This window comes from Ptychodera flava, chromosome 12 (genome assembly GCF_041260155.1).
Source record: "Ptychodera flava strain L36383 chromosome 12, AS_Pfla_20210202, whole genome shotgun sequence".
Classification (NCBI taxonomy): domain Eukaryota; kingdom Metazoa; phylum Hemichordata; class Enteropneusta; family Ptychoderidae; genus Ptychodera; species Ptychodera flava.
Genome location: NC_091939.1, coordinates 23,186,475 through 23,204,580, shown reverse-complemented (window position 1 = coordinate 23,204,580; position 18,106 = coordinate 23,186,475). Strand labels below are relative to the sequence as shown.

The 18,106-nt window shown below is 36.8% G+C and overlaps 1 protein-coding gene across 1 annotated transcript; it reads left to right on the top strand.

The window, feature by feature from the left end:
* On the top strand, positions 1 to 17,458 carry LOC139145429 (bile acid-CoA:amino acid N-acyltransferase-like). The gene is made up of 10 exons (XM_070716606.1): positions 1 to 283; positions 4,199 to 4,446; positions 5,078 to 5,359; positions 12,297 to 12,457; positions 13,464 to 13,580; positions 14,185 to 14,261; positions 14,437 to 14,536; positions 15,434 to 15,514; positions 16,030 to 16,198; positions 16,570 to 17,458. Exons 2-10 carry the CDS (start codon positions 4,263 to 4,265, stop codon positions 16,725 to 16,727), a joined length of 1,329 nt encoding a protein of 442 aa, XP_070572707.1. The 5' UTR covers positions 1 to 283; positions 4,199 to 4,262; the 3' UTR covers positions 16,728 to 17,458.
* The last annotated feature ends 648 nt before the right edge of the window (positions 17,459 to 18,106 follow it).

The window sequence follows — 18,106 nt, the reverse complement described above, 5'->3', positions numbered from 1 at the left end:
AAGCTTCATTTTGCATCTTCCTCGAACGTTTGCGGTAGTCATTGGCTCGCCAGTGCGGGGTTCGAATATCACCACACTATTGCGTGATCACACAACTATCCCAGTGATAGTTGTGTGCTGGGATATGAGGCACTGACTTTTGGCAAGTCTTTTGGTAGCTCCGTGGTCTGACCAAACCAGGATTTCCATACTATAGAGACGGGTATATAACGGCCGAGGGAAATAAAAAGGTGCTCGGTGCCAGTTCATTGCACCAAATGGAAGAAACTAGCATACTGAACAGGTGAGATTTTCAAGTTCAAGTAACATGGGGGTTTTTTTACATGTAAGCGTACCCACCGGTATACCCCTGAATGCTTGCATCGAAATTACACGCGAGTCCTTGGCGCATGGCACATTAACCTATTATAGGGTGAACATGCATATTCCCTAAACGTGGGTTATATAGATTCCAAAGTTCAACATCCAGGCCAACAACTTAATGTTAACTTACCGGACACGCTGATTAGCCTTCTGTCTGATGCCCTTAGATCAGTGTTGCAGGTTGATAGTTGGATTAATTCCAGAGGTCACACGATCGAGCTGCAAAAACTAGCCTATCAGCTGGATTGTTTCTGCCAGCTGACCACGAGCCATTATGATAACTACCGGTAAATGAGAGGGCATGCCAATCATTGGTATTTGACCAGAGAAGTACAGGAAATAGTGCCATCATGGCATAGACTCGCAAAATGCAATGTGTGGAGGGACTGTGATATTTACGTAGTAGAGGCAGTGAAACATCTTGAGCAAACCTACCTGTTGACTCTTGCTGAGTGAATCGATTGCTGGACAATATTATTATATTTGACGGGGATGTTCAAAGAGGAATCAGTCCAAAAATAAACACTGCTATGCACTTTTTCCAAGTCGTTCAAGATGTCTCCCCCACCAAGATCATGTAGAAGAAAATCATGCTTATTATGCAGGTAGAAAGTAATATGGGCAGCCAAAGGAATCAAGTAGACTTTGACAGTGTTTGATAAAATAGTCTTTCAGGTCAGACCTCCACTCTGAAAATTACATATTTGATTACTTCTCTCCCACTCTCAACTGTATCTCAATTATGTATTTAAAACCACAGTGTGCCCTTAAAAATTGCGAAAAAAATGAAAATCGTACATGGCCTGAGTGATCGCGTTTCCGATTGCTTATCACAGTTTACTTTGCAGCTTTTGATTGGCTGAAATAATTCACGCGCGGTTATTTCACTTCTCGTCCAGACAAAGACCGTGACGAGAATTGACCGCCATCGATACCATTCTGTTCAACTGAGGAGAGCCGTATCTTTTTCAGGTAAATCTTCTGTACCAGCAACAAGTATTACGGTAAAGACTGCCGTGTTCACAGTGTTTACATCAGAGATATGTTTAATTTTTGGAGATAATGAATAAAAATATAGTTTTTTATGATAGATTTCTTGAAGGTAACAGAAATAACGTATGTACGTACCTGACCATATCCGGGTAACTTAAAAAGCACGTTCACAAAACCTTCTTTTCTTACCAAAAATAATCCTTCGTTGTGATAAAAGGGGGCGTAAACGTAAATTGCTTCTCTTTATATGAAGAAACCATAAACCAACCGGGCACCTTAAAAAGTACATTCTCAAAATCATTTACTGCCCAAAATGATATTTCATTGTAATAAAAGGGGACATAAACGCAAATTGCTCTTCTACATGAAAAAAAAACAAAAACAGAGGAAACATCGTTTGCGACATGTAATACCATACCAGTGCACATGCGCGATAGTCACCTGCATGTTAATAAAGACATGGAAATTGAACATTTGAAAAATTACATGTTTGGAAATGTTTTGTTTTTGAAATTATGCAGCTGGTCCCTTCGGCAAACATCTGGAGAAAATTCATATGCAGCACTTTGAGTAGTGATGTCAGACGCCCACTGAAAACTTGCGACATTACACTGACAGTTGTTGCACATTGAACGGTTTCCCATTTTCAAACTGCTGTATCTCAAAAAATATTAGGTCTAATTCAATAAAATTTTCGATAAAAAATTCCTATTCAATTGTTTATTCTGCCACGTGAGTTTTTTTAGAAAATAAAGAAAAAAAACTGTGTCATTTTAGCGCTCAAAATCAAGCATTATTTTTCCCGTACAGCGTGCCTTACAGCGACACGCACATTTCTCAGGCCGGCCAATGCGTTCATATATATGGAATGGTTCGTCACAGAGGTTAACCACACCCTAGGATGCCCATATTTGGACACAAAGTAGGTTGAAAGGTCATCTTGCTCGCAGTGACTCCGATCTTTCAAAATTGGCTCGCCCAAGCTGTGTATTTTGTTCAGCGCCTAAACGGCGTTTTGTAGGTAGGTTTTCGCTAAAATGCGGGGACAATTTTCAGTGATCGGAGTTAGTATACCAAACAGCAAGTGTTTTTCTAAATTTGTGGAAAGTTTGAAGCATTTTCATGGCCGTTTTCTGATGTAATCTTTCATTTACATTCTTGTTGTCATTTCCGAACCGCGCCATGGACAGCGCGGCCATCATAGTTTTATGCGTGACAAATGAAAACCCGGAAGTGTTTTGTGATCGTGAATCAAGCAAACTTTATGGTCATTCTATTATTGAAATATAAACCGTACACCAAAAACTGTGTGTTAAGGTCAGTTCTGAGTAGTTTCAAAGTCTGTGCGTTCAGAATTTAACGTGAATTTTGCCGTACGAACGTACTTCGTTGAACAGCCCTATAAGCTTATGCAACGCTATGATCAGCTGTTTTCAAACCCTGGTAGTTTTACGATCATTTTTCATCTGTTGATGTCGCACAAAATTTACAACATGATATTTAACAACAGAAATGAATACTCATTCAATGATTTATGGAAAGAAAATCAGCATGCCATGGTAATAAATGTATGTAAACAGCCTTTATTTTTATACAGCATGGGGAAATGACAGACAGTGGTATAGGTAGTGCAGGAATCGGGAATTGAAAAACAAGTTGAAAGAGAGGGCAAAAGAAGAGAGAATGAAAAATCTAAGGAAAGAACCAAGAGCAAAGAAAAAAGTCATAACTCTGACTCTAGATTTTAATGCCAAAAGAAAATTGAGTACAACAAGATGACAGCTTTTGAGTAGGGGGTATAATATTCTTGTGTAAAAAAGGACAGCTCCAGGGGATTATGTGAGTTGAACAATGACTTATTTTATTCATATTCCTATGATTTTTGGTTTTTTGAATATCAGAATTTCTCAAATGTAACATTTAAGAAGTTTTACAGATCTAAAATATATTTTTTTCTTTTTTGTTATTACTTAAGTTTAAGTGTCCAAAATTTCGTACAGCTAGCGTAAAAACTCTGAGAGTTATAGCTGTTTGAAAATGAGGAACAATGGCTATTTTTACTGACATTCCGTCCAATGTTTTTTGGCTCTCCTTGATTGTCAGTGTATCTCAAATACAAAATTTAAGTAATTTTATAAATCTTAAATGCATGTATTCTTTTGCATTATCTCTCAATATTAACTGTTCAAAATTTGACAGAGCTAGCTTAAAAACTCTGAAAGTTACAGTAGTTTGAAAATGGCGAAAAATAGCTTTTTGACTGGTATTATACACGGTGCCGTCCAATTTCTAACACTGTCTCTCAAAGTTTTTGGCATTTTCAAGTCTCTGTGTAAAGAAAACAAAAGCTCCTTATACCTTACTATTGCACAAAGTATTTTAAAACAGTTTGCTTAGAGAATTAATGTTATTATACAACAATACTTTTCATAGGGATACCAACAAAATGACTCTTAGCCATATGTTGTAATTTTTTGACCATTTGTCAAAAAAATCGAGCATATTTTAATTCTTAAAAAAATCATAACTCTGGAAGTAGACATGATAGAACCATCATTCAAACAGTTTTTTGAATCCTGAGACAAGATCTTCAAGTTAAAATACAATTCAAGTAAGTTTAACCGAGAACAAAAAAAGGGCCTGGCATCCCTACTGTGAGAGAGATGCAAATGCGCTTTGACGCAACAAGGGAAACTGAATAAGACAAACGGGACTTGATCTGACCCATACCGAAGCGGTGAAAATTGCTTTGATATTGTTTGATATTGGCTATACAAGTATAATTTTGCAATGCGAGGGATGGTGGCGCATTTATGTGTATTTATGTTCTTTTTTTATTCAGAAGTCCGTGGGAACTTAGTAGTATCGCAGATTGCGACCATACTAAACTTCACAAATGAGAGAACATGGCCAGCCCAATTATAACAGTTACTCCCTGCAGGGCTATGATGGACGAACAGGTGTCAATCACCGTGAATCACCTGACACCAAATCAACCAATCACATTGCTTGGAACAATTACAGATGAAAGAAATATCACATGGACTTCCTATGCTCATTACAGAGCAGACGAGAGAGGATTTGTCCATGGTGAGTAAAAAGAACAAAGTTTTTCGCATGACTTCAGTTTGCTTTCTTGAACTTTACAGATATCGTTGATTATATTTTGCCACTCACGTGAATCATGAAAGTCTTAGGCGATCGACCATATCTTCAATATGGCGTATTTCTACAGATAAAGCACATAAGATTACTTCAGCAAAAGTAAAGTTTAGGTCATACAGCAATTCAATGCCAGAAATGCCTAAAAAGATGAAAAGATGAATGAGTTTAGCTAGTTTCACGAACAAATCGAACTATTCGCGTTGACAGCGATTATTTTGTTTAAAAATATTTATGAGATCAGTATCTCAAACTCTTGCTGTGATGAGAAGTCGACTTTTTACCCATAATGAATTCAATATCATGAAATTTGCCCCCCCCCCCCCTCCAGGCAAAAGCTATTTTAGGCAGCGAGAATTTCTTTCGGTAATACTATTGCCTTTTCAGGTACTTAGAGAACTTAAGTTCTTTGTGGTAAAAAATTCCTTTGTCAGCCCATTTTTCATTTCACTCCTTTAATTTTCATATTCAAAGAGATATATTGTAATGTAAACGAAATGTTGTTTGAACTTGACTAATCTAACTCATTTCTTCGCCATAATTTCCCCTTTCATCATAGTTATGACACACAAATCACTCGGAGGCACATACCATGGAGTAGAACCTATGGGTTTGTTTTGGAGTCTTCAAGCTAACCGTGATAATGCACGTCTCCGATGGCGAGACATAGACAAACCCTTGGTGTTTCATATCAAGGGATACCCAGAATTTCTCCAAGGCCCACCGAAGGATTTGGATCCCGTCGCTATGGCAACAATGGAGAGATGGTATCTAGGAACTAGTACCAGCTGGGAAGAAGTGAAAACTGGACGTATAAGGGGAAAACTGTTCACGCCGAATGGTAAAGAACTTTTATCGTATAATGTGTCATTAAAGCGGCGGCTCTGCTAACGGTGATTGTAACGCTAGAAGTATACATTTGTATCCAACAGTTGGTAGATGGATATAGGTTGTTGCCAGATAACAGTCACTATGGAGAATTTTAGTGAATCAGCGGGTAGGATACTCTTCATTCGGGGAGTCGAATGTGTCATCTGCAACCATACAAAACAAATTTTGATAATTATTCTCGGTGTTTAGATCGGGTGCGAGCAAAAACTTATAAGAGGAGTATGTACGAGTAGAAATCTGATGGTGTATAGAGTATGTGGAGTTAAACGGAGGCAGTCGTCGGAACTGCTCGTGTGCGACTTTCTTGTTTACAAACAACGTATTTTATGAATAAATCTATATGCATCACGTCAACATAGCTGCAACATTTAAAGTTTTGATATTCAATGTTAATAAACATGTTTTAACTTTCATCAATCGCCAACGTACCCAAGATACAGTGTTTACATCGGTCGTGGGGTCCCTGGCAACCTTTGTGAGTTCCGACGACACCCTCCCTTAATTCAGCATGTTGAGGGGAGAAAGCAGTGAGGAACTCTTGTAGTGGGGATATTGCAGGGATCATTTTTAGTTTGGAATGGGATAAGGCGACTTGGAAAGTTCGTAACTCACAGAAACCTATCTTAGAATTGTATACTCATCATGAATAAAACGACTGTCGTGACAAGTTTTTGAATCATGATGGTTGGTTGGTTGGCCCCCGTAGTTTGTTCAGGTTCAGTTTTTTACCTCCCATTTGCCATACATATATGGCAATTGGGAGGTTATATGGTTCAAAAAAGTCTGTATGTGGATATAAGTCTGTATGTGAGATGTCTGTCTGTATGTATGTATGTATGGATGGATGGATGGATGTCTGTCCGTCCAACGCAAAAACTCCGAAACTGCTGCACGTATGAAGCTGATTTTTGGTGTAGTGATGCCATATATGATGTAGATGTGCCGTTGTTAAAATGAACTTTTTAGTCTTATATATATGCAAATGAGGTAGAAAAAAGGGCGAAAATGGTCAAAAAAAAATAACTCAGGAACTACTCTTCTGATCATTGTCATATTTGGTTTTTAGGTACCTTGGGCCCAACTCATTCAAACATATAGGTTTGGTGTCAATATTGGCTGCTTTCTATTTTATATGAATTTTTTTCTCTATTTTTTGCCATTTCAGTAAAAAATTGTTTCCTCTTAAAACAATGGTCTGTTCGCTTTAAAATTTGGCGTGCAGGTGCCTTGTGATAACTCAAAATTATGGCAAAATTTGCATATTTGTATTTTTGGGCAATTTTTGCCATTTTTGGTTAAAAAAATCTTCGTTGAAACTGTGTATGCCATTACTTTCTAATTGGGTGTGCAGGTTCCTGGGAGTGACCTGAAGATGACTCTGTGAACTCATGCTGAAATTTGCAAATGTTGTGGTACTTTTTGTCATGCTTTCAAATTTGGTACAAAGGTAAAATGTAGTAGGTCATTCATTCAAAGTCAAGTACTGCCTGTGTGAATGAGCAGATTATGATTGTACTGTTCCAGGCTGAGGTGCTATTTATAGGAATGATGCAATGTTAGACTGTAATTGATGTTTTAACTGAATTTGACTTACATTGTATCACAGTCCCTCTATCCCTCTATAGAGGGACTGTGATTGTATGTAACTCGTGTTCTGTATAAACCCTATCAATTCAACCTGAAAAATAATTAATATGATTTTAAATAATTGAATTAATTAGGAAATCAACAAAGCCAAACTAATTTTAGTGTAGAATTATTAGAAAGTTCAACTTTTTTGACAGTTCATGGTGAAATGCTTACCATCTTGGAGGATTAAAACATGTAAAGGCAACTTTCCTGAATCCCAACTTTGATGTATCCTGAACCGTCATATATTGTGCTCTACATGTTATCTAAAAGTTATTGCTCATAATAGTTTGTCATGATAGGGTGGTCAAATAAGTAGAGATAGAGAAAATTTCCATTATGGTTGACTTGGTAAGGATAAAATGAAATTACTTTTTGAGGAAAAAAATAGAGTGGTCAATTAAAAGAGTGATCAAAGTGATAGGGTTTTTATGGTAAAGCTGGGCTGTAAAATTTCTAATGTGCTATTTATAGCAATTATGAAATTTGTGTAAACAGTGCAGTGAAAGTGTTACATGATTCCTTATAATCCTTTTGATGACCTTGAACTTCTTAAAAAACATTTGTCTCATCTGTGTGATTTCTCTGAGTACCTACAGGCTCAACTTATTCAACACAACTTACTTGCAATGTAAATTTGAAAGTTAAAATGATTGTGCTTAGTTAATAGGATGAAAATCAGTCATTATAGCAAACACTTTTACCACTAATCAAAATGTTTTCGTTATTCCATAGTATTTCTGAAATAACTTCTTGAAAATTAGTTGGTAGAGTATAATTGTACAGTTCTTTCCAAAATCTTAGAATATCTTTATAAAATGAAGGAATTACAATATTCATTTTGTCTATGCTATAGTTACAACTAAACAAAAATTGTAGCCCCCCAAATCTACTAAAATAGCTTTTGCCAATAATTCCCCAAGGTAAGTTTGTTTTGATAATTCTTTCTGCCCAAGCTAATTTGAAGGCTTTGTTCTGAAGTTCCAAATCTATCATTCTCAAACCACCTTCATCGAGGTTGCCTATCAGAGTGCTACTTTTAATAAAATGTTTTTCCCCCTCCATAAATAGGAGAATAAATACGCTCTCGCTCTCTTAATACAGTCATCTGGAATAGAAATGGAATTCATAACGTACAGCAGATTTGAGGCTCCAAAAACCCTTGCCAGTGTTACTTTCCCTCTAATTGTCAAGTCACGTGATCTCCAAATATCTAGTTTGTCACACATTTTTCTTATCTTGGTATATACATTGAACAGATGGTTTTTCTTTTTATCGTGACCTAAAAAAATTCCCAAGTATCTAATAGGTCCACTAGTTGGTGTAATACAATCCATAGCTATCCAATTGCGCTTTAAGCTGCCCAATAGTAGCAGTTCTGTCTTTTCTAAATTAATATCTAAACCTGAGAAATTATGAAAGTCTTCCAACAAAGCAATAGCACGTGTTAAAGAATCTTGATTGCTAAGCGTTAGAGTAGTATCGTCTGCAAACCCACAAATAGTTTGTACGTGACCATCTGGCAGGGAAATTCCTTCAATTTGAGTATTTGTTCTCATAGCAATGGCTAAAAGTTCTATTGCCATAACAAATAAAGCTGTAGACAAAGGACAGCCTTGCCTGATCCCTCTTTCTAATTTAAACCATCCTGTTGAATAACCGTTGTTCAAAACACAACTTTCAATATCATTGTAAAATACTGCAATCCATTTCTTAAAGGAGTTACCAAAGTTATATAAATCTAATGCTTTAAATAAAAAATTCCATTCAAGAGTGTCAAAAGCTTTGGTAAAATCAACAAATAACATAGCTCCTGGTTTCCTGTATTTCACATAGATTCACCATATCTAAAATCAAACGAATGTTATCAATTATTTCCTCCCTGGTATAAAAGCTGACTGATCAGAATGTATGATATCTGGAAGAATACCTTCAAGTCTTTTCGCAATACATCTACTTGCAATTTTATAATCAGAGTTAAGTAGTGAAACTGGTCTCCAGTTTTTTAAATACTGGTGGTCTTTTTCTGGTTTTGGCAATAATGTAATAACAGCTTGTTTTTCTGTGTTAGATAAGACGCCACACTTGATAGCCACAGTTTAAAGAGTTTTTTAAAGCATCTCCCAATTCATCCCAAAAGAACAAATAAAACTCAGGAGGTAGACCATCGCTCCCTGGGGTTTTGTTTTTCGTTTTTTTTTAACGCTTGATAAATTTCTTCCTTTGTTAGTAACCCCTCACAAAGGGCCCGTTTATCTTGCTTAACCTTAGGTATATTTGCTTCCTGGAAGAAACCATAGATGTCGGCCTTCTCCAAATTTGGATGCGCAGACATGTAAAGATGGGTGTAATATTCTTTTATTTTGTACAGAATTTCCTTCTGGTCTGTAGTTTCACCATTCCCATCTTTTAACAAAGTTATATTTTCTTTGTATAATTCTTTTTTTCCAGGTTTAGGAAATATTTTGTACTTTTTTCACCATCTTGATACCATTGAGCTCTGGATCGTATGGCTGATCCTCGCACTTTCTCGTCTATAATCACATCAAGCTCTCTTTTCAGAGTTTCATAAGTATTAAAAACATTTTCATCAAGATTCTCATCAATTTATTCTTCTAGTCTATGTAAATTTTGGCGAATTTCTTTTTCTTTGTCTCTTTTTTCTTTCGTTTTCTTTTTAGAATAAATAACAGTGGCATCTCTAATTTTATATTTTAAAAATTCAAACTGTGATTGGTGATCAAGAGTAGCGAGTTCAGCGTCATTAAGAGTATCTCTTATAAGAGAATTCATTTTGTCAGTGTACACCTTGTCATGCAAAAGACTACAATTAAATTTTTGGTTTTTGTTTACACTGGCATATTTCAATAGTAATAACAATGGCGTCATGGTCGGACTTTACCCCAGGAATGATATCACATAACTTGACTTGTTTCTGAAAGCTAAATGGAATGAAAAAATAATCTAGTCTCGAGGCAACACCGCCTCTTCTCCAAGTAAATCTATAAGTGTGTGGGTTATTATGTCTGAAAATATCTATAAGATCATGACTTTCAATGAATGAAAAAATATCATTCCTAAATGAATTTCTTGGGTCTGGTATTTTACTCCTTTTATCCATTAGTGGATCTAAAGGTATGTTAATATCTCCTCCAACAATTATCTTACTGTATGGAAAATTACAATGCAGTACAGAGTTTACTCTTTTCAAAAAATTAACCTGTTCATTTTCCTTATTTGGGACATAGAAATTAGCCAGTACTACTTTATAGTCGTCAACGGAAATTTCCGCAAAAATTCCCTTGATGGTCTGTAAAATAATTTTTAAGAAAAAATCTAAATATCTACGGAAAGGAATTGCTGTACCACAGCTAGAGTGAGACCCGTGTGAGTAAATAATATTTCCTCCTCATTCATTCTTCCATTTACGTTCTATTTCAACACTGCTATGTGTCTCTTGTAAGAAAATTACATCTGCTTTTTGATTTCTGCAGAATCTGAAAATTGCTTTGCGTTTAACAAAATCTCTCATTCCTCGTACATTGAAACTAAGAAGCTTAACAGACATAACACATAAAAAAACGAACAAAAAGAAACAAAGCCAAAGAAGAAAAAAACAGACGGCAAAACCCCAACAGCAACGAAGGGGGAAAACGGCACGAAAGGGAACCCCCAAAAAAAACGAGAACAAGGATGTGCCGGAGAAAAATTTTACAAAGATCTTTTTCAAAAACTTAATCTAAATTAAATTCAGAAAGTGTCTCTTTAAATTTTCATTTATGCAGAGTAGAGTTTTCCGTCTATATACAGCCTGCCTCTACGGAACGATGGCTTCTTTCCTTCTCTGAATGCAGCCTGCATGATACCGCCGAGTTTTCGTTTAACTTGGTAGTCTTCTTTAATTAAGTCCTGCGTAATAAATATGTCCGTACCTTCAAGAGTTTTCCTTGCTTTTGCTTTTACTTTTTCTTTAACTGTTCTACTGTAAAATTTGACGATGATATGGCGTGGCATATTCGACGTCTTCTTTCCTTTCACTCGGTGAGCGTTTTCAAGAATGTCCGTTACATAACCGGGAGCCATCTTGAATTTGTTCGTTAGAATTCCTTCTATTATCTGCTTACAGTTTTCATTCTTTGTTTCTTTAATGCCACCGAATCGCAGGTTATATGCTCTTGAATATCTTTCTTGGTTCTTCTGTTGTTCACTCAGTTTTTCCACACTGTCCTTCAAAGCTAAGTTTTCCTTTTCCAACGCCTCAACTTTTGCCGTCATGGCTGCTGTTTTCTGATTCAAGGCATGGTTCCGTCTGTCGGTGTTCTTCCAGGTGGTCTTCAAACTTTTCATTTCTTTCTTCCAATTCTTTCTCTACTCTGTCGACTCTATTTTTTGTGTCAGTGTGCTCATCGACTAACCTCTTCAAGTTGGAATCCATTCTCAGCATCATTTCTTTCATGAACCTACGGTACGTCCTGTTCACTCTCCTCTATTTGACTTGGGTCTGTGCTACAGGTGTTCTCCGTTGCAACGACAACGTATTGCGTAATGGAAGGCTGCTGCGTGTCATCCGACGACGTTGCACCCTGGGCACGTCGCTTTTTTTCCGTCTTTTTGAACGAGTATCAGCAGACATTTTTATCCTATTCCTTTTTTTCTGTAGTCACCAGTAGTGTTGGTCGGTCTCTCCGTGAGTTCTGTGTCGAGAGTCACTCTATTTGGCACAAAATCTGAATTTTTCTCCGGAGCAGTCCTGACAGACGTCTCACTCGCTCGCCATTACAAAGCGCCCCTCCTAGGGTTGGCCTTTGTCAGATTTTGTTCAAATTGTGGTGAAATTTTCACAATTTGTATTTTTGGGGCAATTTTTCCCATTTTTTGTCAAAAAATCATTTTTTCCTAAAGTATTTGTTGGATTGCTTTAAATCATGATAGTCTTGATCCTAGGGTTGTTTTCTGTCAGATGTGTAAAAGTCATTATGAGATGGAGCATTTCATATTGCCGGGGGATAAGATTAGTTTGGACTTGCAATGGAATTTTCTTAGTAATCAACCTGTAAGAATGCAATGTCATGTGTGTACTAGCACTTAGAATCTCTGTAAAATGGAAGGACAGTGTCATGGACACTATTTTGTTTAATTTGGTGCCTAGCAAAGAATGATTCCAAGCTGGTAGAAATATTGAGAAGTACCCGCGTGATGGCTGTCTGTGAAACATCAAACGTACTGATAAACTGGACGGTGTTATTTCTATCTTCCAGGGCCTGGACCCTATCCAGCCATCATTGATCTGTACGGAGGCGGTGGCACCTACGACTATAGGGCTGCTTTGCTAGCATCACACGGATATGTCGCTCTCTCATTGTTGCATGTCTATTTTGAAGATATTGGTTACGAAGGGGCAGACTTGGATTATTTTGAGGTAGGATTACTTACAGTTTTCGTGAAACTTTGGTTTCCTAAAACGCTGCAGACTCCCCTTAGTTTTTATTCAGAAACGACTAAATCAGTCTTTCTGTTTCCCATTTTAATTTCCTTTTATAATATGATATAAATAGCAATCTACCTATACCGCTCCATCAAAGAATATATGGTTTAACTTCACCATCGTCAGCTTGTTTCGCCTTGAGAACAACACATCGATTTCATTAGCATGTGGTGTTTATATTTCGCAACTAGTGGTCGTAGGTGCGTCTTTTCCTTAGCTGTGACAAAAACATTGCAACTTGCCGTCTTCATTGAGGCTAATTTACATGACAATGTATACTTTGCATAATTTGTCGGCATGCAAAGGAATTTGTCATGTTTTTCAGAACAAGAATAACGAACTTGTCTAATAATATGCAGCTTTCTGTCAGAGACTGGAAGACAAGGATGCCTCTTCAGTGTTTAATAACAGTGTTTGGTAACCGTGTGACCGTGTTGTTTTGTGTGGGAAATGTGGAAAGGAGGAAAAAAGTGTTTCAGTCACTAGTAAATACATAGTGCAGATTAAATTATATCAACGAATCTGAAAGAAAATGAATAGTCATCTACCTACATATCGTACGTTATTCGGCATATATCATAAGCTAGCATCACATTTTTGTATAACTGTCAGATCAGCGATATCTGATTGCATCAATTATCTGTATAACTTGGTCGTCTTCAATGCTATTATGACTTAAAGTATTTTTACTCAATGTTCTCACTGGTCTTGTGAGTGAAAGTTCATAATTCACTGCGTTTTATCCACATATCGGTTTTCCGGAGAAGAACTTAGCCGTCGGCATCTGTCTTCGTACTTTTGTTATGCTTAATTATTTGGATGTGACTCAAAGTTCGGACTACAAATTGGAATCCTGTTGTATTTTGATTCATATAATTCTCAGAATCTACCGGTTTGCAATTTTATGATACCTTCTTCCGTATTTGTACATTTTTGACAGGAAGCCATTGACTATCTCTCCCATCATCCAAAGGTGAATAGAGACTGCATTGCGCTGTATGGCATATCAGGTGGTGCCACGCGGGCCTTGGAGGTTGCTATAGAAACAACGAGACAGGTACATCCAGGGTGCTAAGTGTGGTGACACCAATCAAGATGTGGCAATACTCATGCGGTATCATTTTTGTCGTTCTATAGAATTGGTAACTTTCATTGAAACACATTCGAAGTTCATAGGTACATAAGAAATTGTGATAGTTACCAACATTTACTTGTCAACAATTAAAAAGCACACGTACGGGCTGAGGTGACAGGCTGAATATTGTTCATCTCAACTGTCTTTGGGAGTATAACAACTGTAAAAACAAAAATTAGTGAAGCCTGTGCATTCAAATTTTTGCGTTAATCGCAAGAATTTGTCTTCCTCCTAAAGTACCATAAAGAGCCGTGCGCATCGTTCCGTATTAGGTATGTGAGGAGGAAAATAAGTTTGACATGATTGCTTTTGAGCCGGTGTTACTGGCGATGTTTTGTTTGTTACGTTCGCTGCTTTTAGAAAGTTGATAGTATTTTTATTACGATCATCCTGATTGTGTTTGAATTCGATAGAAATATTGATCATTGAATTTTTTGCTCAAAGTCTTGAAATATGAATGCATTATAACTGCAGCAGGCACTATCTTCTATAATCCTCAAATGTTTTTAAAATGTTCATTTTGCAGATTAAATGTGTCGTTTGCATCAACACTTCATACCTCAAGTACATTGACATACTTAGCAGAATGGCGCAAAATGCTTCGTAAGTATCATCAGGTACTTATGAGTTAAAGAAAGGCAGAAAAATGAAAAATAAAAATGGAACACAAATCATCCAATGTATTTTAGACCTTAGATATGCTACATATTACAGGCATTGACAGTCTTACATAGTCAGGCGTACTTCCATTTCTGATAATGGTGGTGTTTTGATGTAGGGATCTATTTGGTGAAGCAAAAGAGAAGACTTGGAGTTCCACTCTTTCAGATGTGTACACAATTACTGACGAAGATATCGAGAATGGTGAAGTAATAGAAGTAAGAATGGAATTTTTATGTGTGCATGATTTAATATGCAGGTAACTGTTTTCCAGTGTCTGAGTTAAATGCAGATACATAATGTAATTCACACCCTTCTGCGTTCACGAACGATTAAGGCAGGGAAGCACATAATTCGAAGGTTGTATGCGCCTCAAAAGTGAAATACTCAAACGTAATGGAACTTTCAATTTTCATACCAAATCAAGAATAAAGAAGTTCAGGGGTTAACATTCAATGTATGGTTCCACAGGAGTAAATTATCCGACATTTCCCGAAATTTGAAATTCAAAATGTCCGCCATCCCTGTCAAAATGAAATTTTTTGATTTTCGAAAAACTAAGACTGTGAAATTTTGTCTTACTCGAAGAGTTTAAAATTAGCCCCAACAAGTGGTGGCCCTTCAGGTCCGGACTAGAATTCGAATGTAAACAATGACAATCTGTTTTACTCACATAAATGCTAGGTTGACAAGCTAAATAGTGGTTTATTCGGCAATTTGTTTATGAGTAGAATAAGAGTTGCAATAGTTAGACGAAATAAAAATACTGAAAAAAAAACCCATCAAAGGTTAGCATTACTGGCTCTTTAATGGTCATGGCATTACAAAAGCATACATACATTTTGACTGGGTGTTACCTTCACAAACAATGATAGTATTGATACCGGATAGAAATATCTCATGTTGATGTTGTTTAATTTCACTTAGAGATGACAATATCAGCACTGATACAGTGTTGGGTGTGCTACTAAATACTGAACAATCAGATCGAAGTGAAAATTAAATTGTTGATGTCCTATGAAAAAATAACACGCGCCTAAACATGTAACTGCCATCATGGCTTTGAGATGGACGTGATAAATAAAATACTTTGGCCGGCCTTTCTTTTCTCGTAGGTCCACAAGTTAGAATGCCCTCTCCTGATCGTCGTTGGAAGTGATGACCAAGTTTACCACTCAGATGAACATGCCACAAAGGTGCGTCATTGCAGGTAGTTTGAAGGACTTTTAAGGGAGAATGGAAATAGGCTTCAGCGCATTACATTGTGAGACTCTCGAAAGAGCAGCATTTTGGCTCCGGTTTTTTGTGTGTGTATATGTGTGTGTTTTGGTACATAAACGCTGGATATGTAATCGACTAAAGTCTTTCTGTGGGTGTACACGGGTGTATTTGAGTAATATGTTGGAGTGAGACAATGTGTATATTCAGGAATTAGTGTAAACCTATTGTTAATATTTTTTTCTTATCCTGCAGGTTTTTTTACAATTTGTTTGTTTGCCAAATTGACTGCTGATAACGGACAGAAAAGCATGCGTATAGTAGAAACAAAATTTTTATTGCACGTCAGTACAGCTTGAAAATACTTGTGAAAGTACATTAAGAAAATCAAATTGTTTTAAAAATAGAATCGATGCCACTGTGTTTTCATTCGATCATGTTAATGTCAAATGTTGCAATAATGTGGTTCACCCTCTTTGCAATCATCTCCCAGATCAAAAATCACATGAGAAGCGCCGGCAAGGGTCACCTGTGCCGAGTGTTACGCTTTCAAAAAGCCGGTCATTTAGTGGAGCCCCCTTTCACACCACATCACTATTCCTCGCCCATATCTATATCCACGGACAAAGAGCTGGGTGTTGAAGATATCCCTCAAGACAAAAGTAAGATGTTTGTTTTCTTAGAAAATATAGATCAGTTTCAACGACAAATATTTCGTAGTTATAGACCAATATGCAGCAGACCCAGTGTTCCCCCAATAGCTATAGTCATCAAGACTGTACAATTACATCACAGACTGATTTTATGATACCCTGTCGCCCCCATTCTTTGCAAATGAAAACACCCTTAATTTTACTGTAAATGAGAGCAATAAGACGGAACCTCTTTTCAATGTTCAAAGAGATTTGTTCGACGCTACAGACGAAATCTCTGTGATATGTATGCGTCATATACGGACGGTAACGACACCAACAGGAGATGTACACGGTCTCTCGACTTACACTAACTTTCTTTATTTTATCTTCTATTCCAGCATTGTACCCGATAATCCGATGGGGTGGTGAGGTAGCACATCATGCCAAAGCACAGGAGAGAGCATGGAAGGCTATCCTTCATTTTCTTGACACAAACTTGCGACAGACCATTCCTACGGAAGGCACAAGAGACGTATCAGGAAAAGCTAAACTTTAATCATTGAAAATAAAAACCCGTATTATCCGATTACAGTAGTGTAATGAACGTGTAATGGAACAGTCCATACCAACATGGCAGCAGTGAAAATGTAACCGTGTGGAAACGTTGCTTCTCTAATTACACAGTTAGGAACCGATATACAATCTAGCAACCTTTGGCACAAAAACAAGCAAACATACCCGCATTATTAACATTACTGCTCGGGCAAATGCGATTCCCGCATGGCAGACTGTTCTTCTATTAATTCGCAAGCTAAGTTACATGTATCATAGTTCCCAGATCTCATCGAACTGGATCGGTTTGTTTGTGTCATCTCTTAAGTATGATATTAAGTAAATTATTACATTCACAGAACAAAACCTGGTACGTATGATGTGGTGAATTACTATAATTGTATATCTTAACGTCTAAGTGTTGAATGCAGAAAAGAGCTCATTTATCAAGCAAGGAATAAAACAATATCATCAAACGCTTGACGGATAGATACCCTGACGGGCAGAAACATATATCAAAAACAAAACCGATCCCGAAAAGATAAGTTTCATGCAAGTTTTTGTTGATATAATTTTTTTTGGAGAACAAGATGTGAAATGTCAAACGTTGATACAGATACGGTTAAAACAGCGTGCTTGCCTATCGTGTAATTCGTGTTGCTGTATAGGTCCGACGATATGGATGGTTATTGTTGGTGGAAACTTTATAATAATAAAAACTGAAATATGCGAAAAGGGAAGAGAGTTAACCTCGGTTTGTTTTTCTTTATCAAACTATAAGAATAACACAGTGTAATAATAACATAAGTTACCAGATAAGGAGTTTCGTTCGAAGAGGCAAAGAATTCGAAGGGGGCGATCAGGATCATGGTTATGGTACGTTGCATCTAAATATTAAGAAATCATATTTTGCATCCTTTATTTTCCATCGATTGCCCAGACCTTATAATCAGTCCCTATACTTGAAGTGCAGAATAATGCTACAGGGGAGCAGCCATTGTTCTTGAGTGAGGTACATCGAGGAGAGAGATTGAACTTGTTATCTATTTTTTATATCAGAAATAATGAACTTACTCCTAAAGTTTGTTGGTTCTGTTGCTTTCACACATTGCTGACCAGGGCACAATTTTGACTTAATGTTATTTTGACATGACGAGAAAACGCATATTGAACTGAATTCTGCACACTTTGAAGATAAGCTGGGTGATAAAGATCTTTCATAAACTGAGAACACCTTAAGGTAATGTGTTTTGTAATGTATCTTTACATTCTATGCACGTGGAGACTAAAAACAGTATTTCATCGGTCATGAAATCCTTTATCTATATGCCCATTTGTAGCTTACTTTCGACTGACATATGTTGTGGTTTTGTTAGATTTATT

What these genes read in the sequence shown, in the direction of transcription:
- LOC139145429 (XM_070716606.1), top strand. Translation starts at nt 4,263, where the DNA reads ATGGCCAGCCCAATTATAACAGTTACTCCCTGCAGGGCTATGATGGAC. An exon ending in CTATAGAAACAACGAGACAG is followed by an intron (nt 13,581 to 14,184) that starts GTACATCCAGGG and finishes TTCATTTTGCAG; the next exon opens with ATTAAATGTGTCGTTTGCAT. An exon ending in CAGATGAACATGCCACAAAG is followed by an intron (nt 15,515 to 16,029) that starts GTGCGTCATTGC and finishes ATCATCTCCCAG; the next exon opens with ATCAAAAATCACATGAGAAG.